Source organism: Nothoprocta perdicaria, unplaced genomic scaffold (genome assembly GCF_003342845.1).
Source record: "Nothoprocta perdicaria isolate Ctin4 unplaced genomic scaffold, notPer1 scaffold_1, whole genome shotgun sequence".
NCBI classification, from domain to species: Eukaryota; Metazoa; Chordata; class Aves; order Tinamiformes; family Tinamidae; genus Nothoprocta; species Nothoprocta perdicaria.
The window spans coordinates 14,080,876-14,093,856 of record NW_020454093.1 but is presented as its reverse complement, the minus strand read 5'-3'; the positions used below and the strand labels follow the sequence as shown (position 1 = coordinate 14,093,856).

The 12,981-nt window shown below is 34.9% G+C and overlaps 1 protein-coding gene across 1 annotated transcript in view; it reads right to left on the bottom strand.

Annotated features, from left to right (window-relative positions):
* Positions 1 to 8,878, bottom strand: part of CPLANE1 (ciliogenesis and planar polarity effector 1) — a 44,350-nt gene extending 35,472 nt beyond the window's left edge. The window contains exons 1-10 of the mRNA XM_026037931.1: positions 8,778 to 8,878; positions 7,978 to 8,113; positions 7,634 to 7,753; positions 6,669 to 6,901; positions 6,244 to 6,350; positions 4,600 to 4,756; positions 3,713 to 3,816; positions 3,366 to 3,548; positions 1,659 to 1,908; positions 844 to 996 (exon numbers count right to left, since the gene is read on the bottom strand). Of these exons, the coding sequence (XP_025893716.1) occupies positions 844 to 996; positions 1,659 to 1,908; positions 3,366 to 3,548; positions 3,713 to 3,816; positions 4,600 to 4,756; positions 6,244 to 6,350; positions 6,669 to 6,901; positions 7,634 to 7,753; positions 7,978 to 8,113; positions 8,778 to 8,864 (1,530 nt within the window). The 5' untranslated portion in view covers positions 8,865 to 8,878. The remainder of the gene's footprint in view (positions 1 to 843; positions 997 to 1,658; positions 1,909 to 3,365; positions 3,549 to 3,712; positions 3,817 to 4,599; positions 4,757 to 6,243; positions 6,351 to 6,668; positions 6,902 to 7,633; positions 7,754 to 7,977; positions 8,114 to 8,777) is intronic.
* Between the last annotated feature and the right edge of the window lie 4,103 nt (positions 8,879 to 12,981).

The window sequence follows — 12,981 nt, the reverse complement described above, 5'->3', positions numbered from 1 at the left end:
AAAACAACAGTAAATTTAATTTCTCAGCAGTTTCATATAGAACGAAAACCTAGATATGGTTATTTGCAGTAGTTATGCAGCGAAGAAAACTCCAAAACATTGTATCATTGTATCATTGTATGCACAGCAACAGTTTCTAAAACAAAAACTGAAATACTGCCCTTTACTACTAAGAGAAGCTTCAAATATGAGGAAGTGTTTTCTYCAGATACCTGTAAGGTATTAAAACCATTTAGCAAAACTCAGATATATGTCCTAGAATGAGAAACTCCAAAGAAACAAATTAAAACACAAAACTTGAAATGGAATTGGGAAAGGCCCTGTGATGAATTTGATCATAGAGCTATTCTGCCTAAAATCATATTCAGATTTTAGAATTGATTCAAGTCTAAAACTGAGTATCTTATTTACTAGTTTACTATTTACTAATAATATGAAACTCAATATACTTCATAACTCTTACATATTTAGCATATTTTATTATATGGTGAAGTTAAAATTCACTGAAGTTGATGTAAATGTACACTTATATTTCTAAAAAAAAGTTAATTCCTTTTTAATAGATGTTAGATTCTAACAGATATTTTCTATTCAGAAAAATGCAAGACGCTTGAAAACTAAAATATCATTTGAGAAAAAGCAACCCTCTCATACTTAGGAAAAGGTGAGAGCTTAGCTAAATAGGAAATTACTTTAAACATCCTTAATAAGAGCAAATGCACCTGAAGTACTTCATTTTTAAATCTTAATTTTACTCATCTCAATCTCATCTTTATATCTTAATTTTAAGATATTCTTAAATTTAAATTATTTGCATAATTATAAGAGTAGAAAATTAAATACCTGTATATCCATGTTTTTCTCACTCATTTCTGTTGTGTCCTTTTCCAGGAATTTGGGAATGGTGGGAAAGATGCAGCTTTGATTCTGAGTGTGTTTCAAAAGRCTAGCTTTTAAAGATAACAACGATCGTAAAAATGTCTGTTTCCCTTTAGACTAAAAAAAAGCACAAATAAAGCAAAATATGTCAATCACCTCTAATAATAAATCAGAGCCTTCCTAAACAAAACAAAGAAGCTGGTCTCTGCTATAAAAAAACCCATACATAAWGAGAGAACGAGGTATGCATTGTACAGAAACCATCATTTGACCATGTTTGTAGAATGCAGTATTTTTACTATACCAGAAGACTTTATTTCACCTCATTCTGAAAGATTATGCTTTCTTATACCTCAAAAAAATCCCACAAGCTTGCAAATATATAGAATTTCCTTGTGTTCTGAATAACAATACAGCTCTAAAGTCCTCAAATCCTTGTCCACTGTTCTAACGCATTCATGAATGCCGTCAAYAGCATTCCCAGAGCATATTTCTCAGTGCTCTGATCCAACTCTATACATGCATAAATCCATTCTATTTCTTTTAAAGTTATCTGAAGAGACTTTATAATGATAATTGAGATGGTCCCCTTTATTATGTTTTGCTGGATGTAACAAAAGAACAATTTCAAAGAAAACTTTGTATTCAGTGTTTTCCAAATCAATGTTACACAAAAGTATAAAGGAATGCAAACAAATCTCACAATGAAGGAAATTTCAGCATTTTTATACTTATCAAGGTTTTTACTTAAAGCCCACAAACAAAATACACAATTTTACCTTGCAGTTTACAAAATTCTGTCGGATATTTTCAAGCCGTTGGGTTGAATCAAGCAGAAGGGATCTTACAAATCCTGATGGTGAAAGTTTGTTCGGAAATCTTAGCACTGTTATCATGTATCCATCCGAAACAATGAGGTAGGGTAATCTCGAGTGGGAAGCAACAGAGAATCTCTGTCTGAAGAGGTCACTTTCAGAAGCTGAGGAACCAAGAGACTGACTAGAGTCTTGACATAAAGAATGCTGCTGTCTAGCAAGTAAAATAAAGATACATCAAAAACTGAGAGCAACAGATCATATACAGAAATCATAAACGGAATAGAGTAAGAAGCTTATGAACATTATATACCACTTACAAAAAGCTAAATGATAAAATTAGGATACAGAAGTTTAATGCCAAATAATAATATGATTTAATATTTTGCTAGGAAATATTATTTATGAACATACTTAAGTTTGTTTTTAATTCAAAGAGTTGCAGCTGCAGAAAACTTTTGCACAAATCCAACATGGACACTCTGCAAAACTTTACACACTTCCTTAAATTTATGTATTCTGAGTAGGACTACTGGCATGACAACATATGAGAAACACTTCACTGATGAAATCCTAAGTAACTACAAGTCATGTATGAAATAAAAGATGGCAAAAATCAGAATCTTGATATTTCAGAATCAACTCACTCATTTCACAGAAGTACTTTATATCAAAATACAAAAGTCCAAAGCATTTCTTACAATGGAAAGATTACAATGGAAAGATTGAAGTTCCAGAAAATCTTGTGCAAATTTTAAAATGATGTGCGTTCAATAACTAATTTTTTTTTTCTGTTTCCTGATGGTCCAAAAGCTAGTGGATTGTCTGAGATCTCTGGAAGCTGCATATATTAAACAAACATTAAGTTATTCTAATACATTTCTCTATCTGATTTTTTCAATGTTTTATGTTTATTTAAGGTATTTCTAAGATATGATGAATCTAAAYATTTTAGAAGTACTGTATATAAAAAAACAAGAAAATTTTGAATRTTTCATGGAGTAATACATTTATACAGAATCTGGCTTTAGTCAGGAAGTTCTAGTAGAACTTTCAAGAACAACATATGAATGTTTAAATTTTACTTTTTTTTTTCTTCTAGGATTTCAGTGTTATCAGATCTCCTTCACTTATTCCTCCAACTGTTTGCAACCTCAACACTACATTTTCAAAATTTGCACCTGGAATAACCAAAATATATTTCAACAAATATGTATTTTGTGTCCATTCAAATATCTTACTTAAAATATTTGATATAGAAATGTGATATAAAGTCCTGTAAGTAAAATAAAACAGTCAATAAGGAAAACTCAATGGATTAATATTAATCTATATTTTTGGCATTTCTAAAAAGTTGATCTTTCCTACACTAAAAAAAAAAAACTATATTTAAATTATCATCAATTTCATAAACAMTCAAATATTTAACAGCCCCGAAAGTCACTTAAATAATGTATACTTACATCGCCACAATGCCAATTTTTCATCTGGACAAACCCATTATAAGAAATAGAAGAGAACTATGAATGAGAAACAGATATTGAGAAGACAGACATAAGGAAAGCAAAAGACTGAATTTGAAAGATGAGTTTATATTTAAAATYGTAAATAAATAGAAAGCAAGATACGATCGTATGACAAAGACACATAAACATTTTCAAAATCTTTTACCTGTATGTTATTAGGGGATGAAATGGAATAAACTCTGCTGGTCCAAATTCTACAGAGCAGCCGGAAGTAATCAGTGTCAGCAATTCACCCATACAAGTCAATAAAATCAACGATCCACGTTTTAACATGCAAGCYAAGAACAGGCTATCAGGAGTCCAACTCATGTCACCAACCCAATAAGACCTAAAYAGAGCAAGGAAAATAATTGAGTCTCTCAGTCAAACCATTCTAACCAAATTAAGGATAATTTCTGCTAGGTGGGAAGGAAGGGGGAGAGGGAGTGAGGAAGGGATGGAACAGAGCAACAGGAGCAGTTACAGTACTAGTAAACAGTACTAGTTACTGACCTGACAAACTTGGATGGAACCATGCTGTTCTTGCTACTGCAACCTTTAAGGCTACCCGAAACSGTTAGAAAATTCAGTGTGTTTAAAAACAAAATCTGAGTTGCCTAAGAAGAAAAAGCACAATGGAAAAGTTTATATCAAAAGATAAAATTACTGATTACTTTAAAGCTTTCTATTAACAATTTATTCTATTTGATGTACTGGCAACATTACATGAAAGCAAAAATACAACTCAGCATTACTATTTAGGACATTAGTTAACACACACATTTCTAAGCTTGAAAAATAGTTAAATCTTATTATATGCATTGCCTCTCATTCTGAGGTCTTTTTTTTTTTTTTTTTTTTTTTTTTTTTCCCCCCCCTGCTTTCCTAACATCTGAGAAATATCGTAAGATCACTCTTATCCGGTCTTCTTGGTGAATAAACACTAGGGCTACATTACATACATAGGTCTACAAAGTATTGCATCATCTCTTCCTGGAAATATAGGCTGGCCAATATTTCCAGATATCAGTACCAATAAATCTTACAAAGACAGGCTGAGATTTCGTCTCCTTGAATTGTTATGAGGAATACCTTTACAAGTTGGGAACATAATCCCTTCCCCAGCTGAGGGGAATCATCCAAGACCTTTGCAGATACAATACCTGCATGTATTTTCTTTTTTGATTGTACTTCCTGAAGAATATAGACGAACGACTTGCTGGTATGGAGTTCTTAACTGAAAACTGCATTCCAAGAATTACAAATTGGGCAGAAATTCTTGGTATGAATATAATCCATTGCTTTACTAAAAAGCACATCTAAAATAATTCAGTAGATCACTTTTATTGGACTTGTAATAGCACTATTAGGTTAAGTGATAAACTGTATGTTGTTCATACCTTTGGATCATTTTGATTAACAGCTACTGCAAGTAAAAGTCCATCTCTTGCAAATGCAGCTAACAAAGCTCCTCTAGACTTTACAGACACACACTGAGGAACCAGATTAGCAAGAGAACAGGTCCGTTGTACCCAGTGAACCTGATATGGCAAAGCACTAAAACACAAAAAAAAGAACAACAAAAATAAGAGGTTATTCAGTAATACTGAAGGGAATGGTTCATTCACCAGAAAAAAAAAAAAATCCAGCCAAAACAGAGCCACATGTAAAAAACCAAAAAGCATACCAACAAACAAAAAATACATATTGTCTTCAACAACATTCTGATGAAAGATATTTGGGGTTTACAGGAGTTTACAAGGTAGTATCTAAGGGACAGGAATGTCTTTTATGAGACAGAAATTCAGGCTGTGAATATAAAACATCCCAATACTCTGCTGACCTAAGATGCTCATATTCCAGCCAAGGGTAGCCTCATCAGACAGTATATAAAATTATCAATGGAAACAAACTGCAAACTGCTCTTAACAAAGAATCTAAAAAGATTCAAAAAACATGACAGAAAATACGACAGTAAGACTGCAATTGAAAGAATGTCAACAGATACAAAATAAAGATGAAGCTGGAGAAATATGATACATACTTGTAACTAATGAAACTGAGTGATAACAGGCAAAAAAGAGAAAGACGTGGTTGAGAAACGTTACAATGTAAGGCTGCAAATACTATGGTASATGAGGAGAAAACATGAGTCTCATGCACTCTACACTGGGACTAGGAATATCATGCTCTCTTATTTTTTTGTATTGATGGTAAGCTACTTCTATGCTACTAACAAACTCAGTGAAGAGTGGTACCTTTTAGCAAGGCAAGGAGGAAGTTAATTCTAAAAAAAAWCCCATTAATTGTATACTTTAAGATGTAGGGTTTATTCAAGTTATAGCCACAGAGGCATGCTGTTAAACTTGCATACAAAGGGGTTTTTCACCTAGGAAGAGAAATAGACTATACATGTATGCAGAAGCAGGTTTCAACTGCATTAAGCAGTTGCACCAGTATCACTCTATCAGTAAATGGTTCCATTCCACTTTAAAAAAATACATCTATGTAGTCTAGGCATATGAGATGATAAAGGGGACAGAAAACAAATACAACAGATAAGCATTCATAATAAAGAAAAAAAAAAGTGATACACGGGCATTCAAAGCTGTACAATACGCACTAGTAATTTGACAAAAACAAGAAAAGGAGAATATATTAGCACTATTGAGAAAACCTTCAGAGAGTAACAAACGCAACCGTGTGCCAGCCCAGGTACATATAGATACTCACCTATATCGTATGAGAAATGCATTCAGTTTAAGTGTATTGGTAAAAAAGGGTTTACATCATGAAACACATATAAATGCTTTTTCATTCACAACACATTTAAATATTTCAGAATTGATATACTGATATATTGATATACTATGATACAAACTATAAAGGTACGTATGCAAATATAGATAGGTTTTTGTAACTGTTAGCTAACCGTATATTAATGCAAATCCCATGAGTTAATATGCAGCTTTGAAACCTCACTCTGAAGAACTTTATTCTATACTCTCATAAACTAATACACTTTCAAATAGCTTTGAACTCACCTAACACATCTGAAGCTATTTTCATGCCATCGGAGAGCCAAAAATGTGAGTACCAAGCAATCTCCAGAGTAGAAGACAAAACTACATAAACAGCAATCACCCAGTATCTGGAGAAAAACACACAAACAAAATCCTGATTACAGTTTGCTGTTTAATGCCTTAAGTATTTAGCTCAATAGCTATTACAATTCAGGTAAAATAACATAACATTGTTATTCATAAATGTAAGAGGTGAGAAGATACTGGGTTAGGGGAGCTTAGGTCTTTTCCAGTATGGCTGTTCTTACACTGTCATTAAACCTAATAAGAAGTGAACAACTGCCTACACATCTTAGCAGAAACAAAACTCTTAAAACTCACTGCAGCTTCTGAGGCTCCAACTTACTCAAGAGCTGAGACATATTGCTTTTTTTTTTTTTTTTTACCTCATTTTGTATGAAAGCAGCATGCACTCCAGTTTCTTTTTCATCAGTAGAAGGCAACATGATGGACTCATCAGGCAAAATTTGTGTCCAGCGCCCAGTCACCGAAGAATTCTTAGAACAGTGTGTATTTGCCTGCTCTGTGCTCTCCCAGAGAAAGACGCATGCTGTGGGAGTAGTGAATAGCACTTTTCTGCCATCTCCAGATATATACAAGTGCAATCGCATCAAACATTCTGGAAAAATTAACAATGTGTCAGAATAATTTCTTGTTTTCTGTGGGATTTATATTTTACAAAGAAAGGAAATTTTCTTCTTCTCGGTCAAAACAAATCCAGATGTCCATATTAAAGATCCTGCCTTTCCAGACTTTATCACTAGTAGCACAACTTCTGCAGTGGTGTATTTCCATTTCTATGCACTTTATGAATTTTACTTAGGTCTTTCCTGAGATGGTCCTTCTTGAAAATTTGAAGTCTTTTATTATAATTATGAATAAATGCATAAGTGCTCTACTCATTCATTACCTTCTGCTACTTGACTTTGCAACACCACGTTAGTCAGATTATCTAATACAAGACAGTATTTTATGTGAAGTTCATGCCTTCATATTATTCTTTCCAACAGCATTTGCGATTGAAAAAYAGTCAAGAGAATAAACTTAAAAATGAAATATATATGCTTTAAATCAAGTGCAGATTTGCTCTAAGCTGTATTACAAAATAAATACTTAATGTATTAAAAATCAAATTATCTTTTAAAGGAGCTTTGAGAAGTCAAAAACATATCATTTAAATAACAAAAMGGTCATTTGCCAAAGCTTAGCTAGCATGTAATCATACAAATTATACAATATAGATTTACTTCTGTAATAACTGTTAATAACAAGAGGAAAARTATTTTGTCTTTATCCAATTTTTAAAGGGATAAAGTGAAAAAAAAAMCAAAAACAAACAAACAAAAAATACCTTGTGCTGCTGTAACAGCCTTCCTAGACTCTTCAATTGCTGGCACAATTTTCAAGAAGTCTTGATCTTTATTCCAAAGAAATAGTTCTCCTGTTGTAAGTATTCCTGCCAACCAAGCACCTGAAATCATTGTTGGAGAGATGATTAGAACTGCATTATTATGATGTATTTTAAATCTCTTCCCTTCATTTTAGCTACAGTTTCACAGCTGAGGCTGAACTGGCAAATCTTTTTGATTATTTCATCTTTCTAAATCAGTAGCATTAAAAATAAAATATTGTGATTTTATTTTATTTTATTGTGATTTTATAATATTACATTATTATGAGATATTAATACTTAACCATTTGTTGATGTTGTTAAGACGACTACATTTTTTAGCAATGACTGCAGCCGAGGAATTTTCTTCTTTGTCCTGCCTGATGTCAGGTTAATTTCATTTATATGTTTATCATCTAGAAGAAAGATAGCCTCTTTTTCCTGTATAAAGAAAAAATATAGCTCATTTTTAAAATTCTATTTGCTATATTTCTGTATTTGTCTGCAAAATAATATATAGATACAATGTTAGACATTACATTGGGAAAATGAAAAAAAACTCAAAATTTATTACTGCAATTGCCATATCATGTTACAGTATAATATCATATTTAACATTAACCCACATCGATACAGAATCTGGTCCACAAGAGATTGAACTAGTAGATCACACTTAAAAACATTAGTAAAAAGTTCTTTGAAATACCTCAGCTGAAGTAGCAGGCAGCTACTAAGACWCCAGTTATCTCCTTCCGTACTACTGAATTCAGTAAAATTATTGCCACCAACAAAAGGTARTACTTGGATTCAAAGGACTGGGCCTTTAACGGTTGCCTATTTAAGCTCAAATCATACATTAAAAGAGAAAGGAAAAATTCTAGAATTTCATCAAAAGTGCCTAAGAATGTACACTTTCAATGGATGCAACAAAGTCTGGGTCATTTTTTTTAATAATTTTCTTCACAGTTTCAAAATACATACTTAAACTAGTGCAACCACCTCCTGACGCTTTCCTACTGTCCCTCCATAGAAACAAATGCTAAGCAAGTTCTGTAGCGCTTTTTTTTTTTTGAGGATTTTTTTCAGAAAATATCCCTCATCTCACCTGTCCAACCCAGGAGATGCGAGGCCATGGTTTTCTTTGTTTGATACACGTAGAGATGAGAACGTCTAGCTTAATCTCCATTATCATTAAATCCCGTAGTAACCATGATAAAGAAAAATAAATGGTAGGTGTTCAACATACCTATAAAGAATTGGCAGAAAAAAAATGTTATTTTAGAGGAGGGTAGAAATGAGGATGAACACTCTTAATTACAGCAGTTTTCTGCTAARTTTCTGCTAAATTATCTATATTTACAAACTAAATTTAGATAGCTATTAAGATTTACATAGAATGTAAAAATACACAGAATATTTGAGTTCAGCCATGTAGGTTACAATGCTTATCCCTGCAACAGAAGAGAAAGTTACTGTAGACAAAGGTGCAAATCTCTTGCACCTGTCTCTAACCCCCAGCTGCTTCCTTCCTCTGCATGCAAGAACTGGCTGTGGCACTTTTAAAGGCTGCAGTATATTGGGGGGTACCTGCTCTTATTAACATTTTAAGACTTTAATAATTTTTATTAGCTCACAAACAGCAGTTTCCATCTAACTAAAACTATTCCATCAATATGGTTAACTTAATATTGACAAAATATGGTTAATTAAGCTTTTAAATATCACTTAAATATTTAAATATCAAGTAACATTCCTAGATTTCTGGAATATGTAAAGTAATTCATGTATACCAGAACTGCCATACCAACACACCAAACTCACTTAAAATCGACGATCTTATAGCWCACTGAAGACTTTTGCAGTGTATCTGAATAAATAACTAACCTAATTCTGAAAATCATGTAGCAACCTTTTTTATTTTCCCACAAGAAAAGATGAAAGAGAAAAAGAAAAGAAGACACARCATGTCATAAAGTAGGCAAAAATATTATGGAAAAAAATAGCAAATATTTTTAAAATCYTGAAAACAAAGCATTCACTTATATCCAAAGATGACCTGTAGTTCTATTCAGTTACACTCTMTATATAATGAGCCAGAGTACAGAATATCAAGCTATTCAATGTAGCTTTATAYACTGTATACATGTAACATTATAATTTGTACTTTGAAACAAACAAATCCATTCTGGATATGCTTCAATCAGGGAATTTCTTCAGATTGTATACTGAACTCATGTTTCACGCATAAAAAGTACACACTATTTTGTGAGCAGAATTTCATTTTCATCTTAGTATTTTATATATATAGTAATAGAGTCATCAGCATTACAAAACCATGACTCATACCCTTTCAGCAAGGGCAACTTGGGCTTTCTCTCTCCCTCCAAGTAGAATGTTACAGTTCACTGCTTCAGCATTCAAAAGGGGCTCATTACAAAGCTGAACAGTAGGATGATTTTAGTCTCCCAGCTGAGGTTCTTGAACCAGAACTCCTAGAAAACAAAAACATGAAGCACGTGAGTTTTGTGCTGTCTTTTTAGCCATAGTTAACAAACAAAAGTACATTTTTCACTTAGGTTTGTGGCTATGTTGGTCACACATATGTTGGTGCAACCACAAGATGGGCCATACAAAACCGAAAGGCATTTCATCCTACTGAAAGTGAGGATGAACTCACATGGCGCTGGCACATGCTGCACACTGTGCCAACACTCCCTGGAAGTAAGGAGATTTAAGGGAGCTACTACACATAGAGGCAGCCCTCCTGCTGGTTCAGCTTCCATAGGATCCCTGAGCTGCTTTCCTGGTGTGTAACTTACTAAAAGCAGCTTCTTAATACATGTTGAACATGCTGAAATCACCAGTGTCTTTCCAGACTTCATATATTTGAGCTTGGACTACGAATCAGCAAGCCACAGGTACCCAAAGGGCAATAATTTCATCAAGCCTTTGGAACAAAAAGCATAAAGGGGGGTCATGAAGGAAAAACATGAGGATACATGGCAAGTAAAGAAGACGATGACTAAGGTCTGCTGAGATCGAGCAGCTGGCAGCATTCGTGTAATGAAAGATCAGCCTAGGGGAGCAGGAAAGAGCTGAGAAAGCTTCACCTTCAGGACCCCCTCCCGTCCCGGGACAATCCCCCGGTGACAACCCGCAGCCGGGAGCTCTGCTCGAAGCTGCCAGGCTGCACCTACGCGTTTCTCGCATCTTTACAAGCCCACAGCCTGGAGGCGAAGCGGGGCGAGACGCTGCATGGGGGCGAAGGGGCCACGGGCAGCCCCCGCACCGAGCCCCATTCTGCGGGGCGCGGACAAAGAGAGGCCGCGTGCGCCCTCCTCGCTGCCCTCATGCCGGCGACAGCAAAGCCGAGAAGCCGCCACATCACCCGGGCGCCCCGACCCCGCAGCTCCGCCCGCCTGCCCCGGGCCCGGCCGCACTCACCGAGCCGCCGTCAACGGCCGCCGAGCTAACGGCCAACGGCCGCGGGCGGGGCGACAGAGACGAGGCGCGCAGTGCGCAGGCGCGGGGCGGGCCCGCCGCGCAGCCCGCCCGCTGCTCTGGCGACGCGCTCGTGCCCGGGACGGAGGAGAGCGGCCGTGGGGAAGAAATGGTGTCGTCTTCACACCTTGGAGAAACATGTTTAATTCCTCTTAAACCTAAAAATCCAACCAAGGTGATCACCGCTTTACTGCGAGCTTTAACCCAGTCCCTTGGAGAAGGTTCACATGGGTTGATCTGCACCATTAACCCACCCTCCCCTTTCCTCATCTCAGATTTTCACATCCTTCCACATTTACATAGTAGAACCTACGCAAATTGAACCCATGAAACTAACTGTAATAAACTGAGAATACCACAGCTAACTCTATAAAACTTGAAACTCTCTACAGGCAAAATGCAGCATGCCTAGAAGCATTTCTGTAAACTAAGAAGGAAGAGCCCAAACCTTGGATCTGCAGTTTTGTGTCTGTTTCCAAATCTTTGGTCACATCTGCAGATCTCAGCATGGAAATGTGTACATGTGGATTACAAAACATATGGCTCAACACAACATATTCCTGTGCAAATATTAGAAAAAAGTTAAATATCGTAGGCAAAATTCAGGGCATCAGTTGTAGAGACCTACAGTAACAAAGCAGTAGAAATATAAACCACCGCCTTGGTGTGAAACATAGCTAACACCAGAAAAATTTAAGGATGGCATTTTTATATAAAAAGGCATAACTGGTTTCCCAGGAAATTACTCTATTTAAATACTTCGTGAGGAAATTTCAACACTGACAAAGAAAAGTCAGTATTAAGATTTCAGCTTTATTTTAATATAGCAGGAAAGGTTAAGAAAAGAATTATCCTAATTTACATTATCTCCCTGAAAATCATAAGAATGTGTGTCATGGTTTTATGAAGTCAGAAATTTCATGGCTGTTTTTTAAAAAAAACTTTAGGATATAGTACTCAGATCAGGAAGTATAACCTCAACGTGGTTAACTGGAACATAAACGTCCTAATTAGGACTTTCTTCTATGTTTTGGAACAGTTGTGATAAGTAACTATACTCATACTCCTTGTAAAAGATTACATCTCTTTATATGTAGAAAACAAGATATTTCTTCTTCCTCAACAACAGAAAAATACCTCCCACCTCTCTGATGGATTACTTAGGTGAAAAGGTTGAGTTACCTTAGGAGATGAAGGACTAATTTCTTTTGGATGTTACAAAATATGTATACAATGCATGGTAGTACTATGAAGACAAAACTTCTTTACATTTAGCTATAGGATGATATTTTTAAGTAGCATGTTGATAGAAAAATGTATAGGTTTTGCCCATTTTAAGGAATATATCCAAGTTAGTGCTTGTGTGCATAACAAAACTAGACCAAAGTTGTTTCTTTTGTCTTCTTTAGATTGAGATAACAGATACACTCCCTTTATTGAAATGGAAGAGGGAAAAACAGTTTGATGAATTTTTAATTTGTATTGCAAATGAAAGAACAATATTAAGTTGCTAGTTTCTGTAATGTCACCCACAATTTATAGAAATGACTGTTTCATAACTATTACTTCTTTATTGAAAGATATGCCAATAAGCTCATGCACAGGCAGAGTTAAAATAAAATCACTAGTCCCTGACATGACTGGGTTTACAACCTGACTCTCTTCCACCATGTGCTTTTATCATCTTCTTGGCTCCTGCAGTTCTGATTTCTTGTTTTTACACTTGTAAAACACCAATAAAGTAGATTTTACATCTTACTTTTCTCCACTGCTTTATGTTAAGTAAAGAAAAAGAAAAATATTTTCCA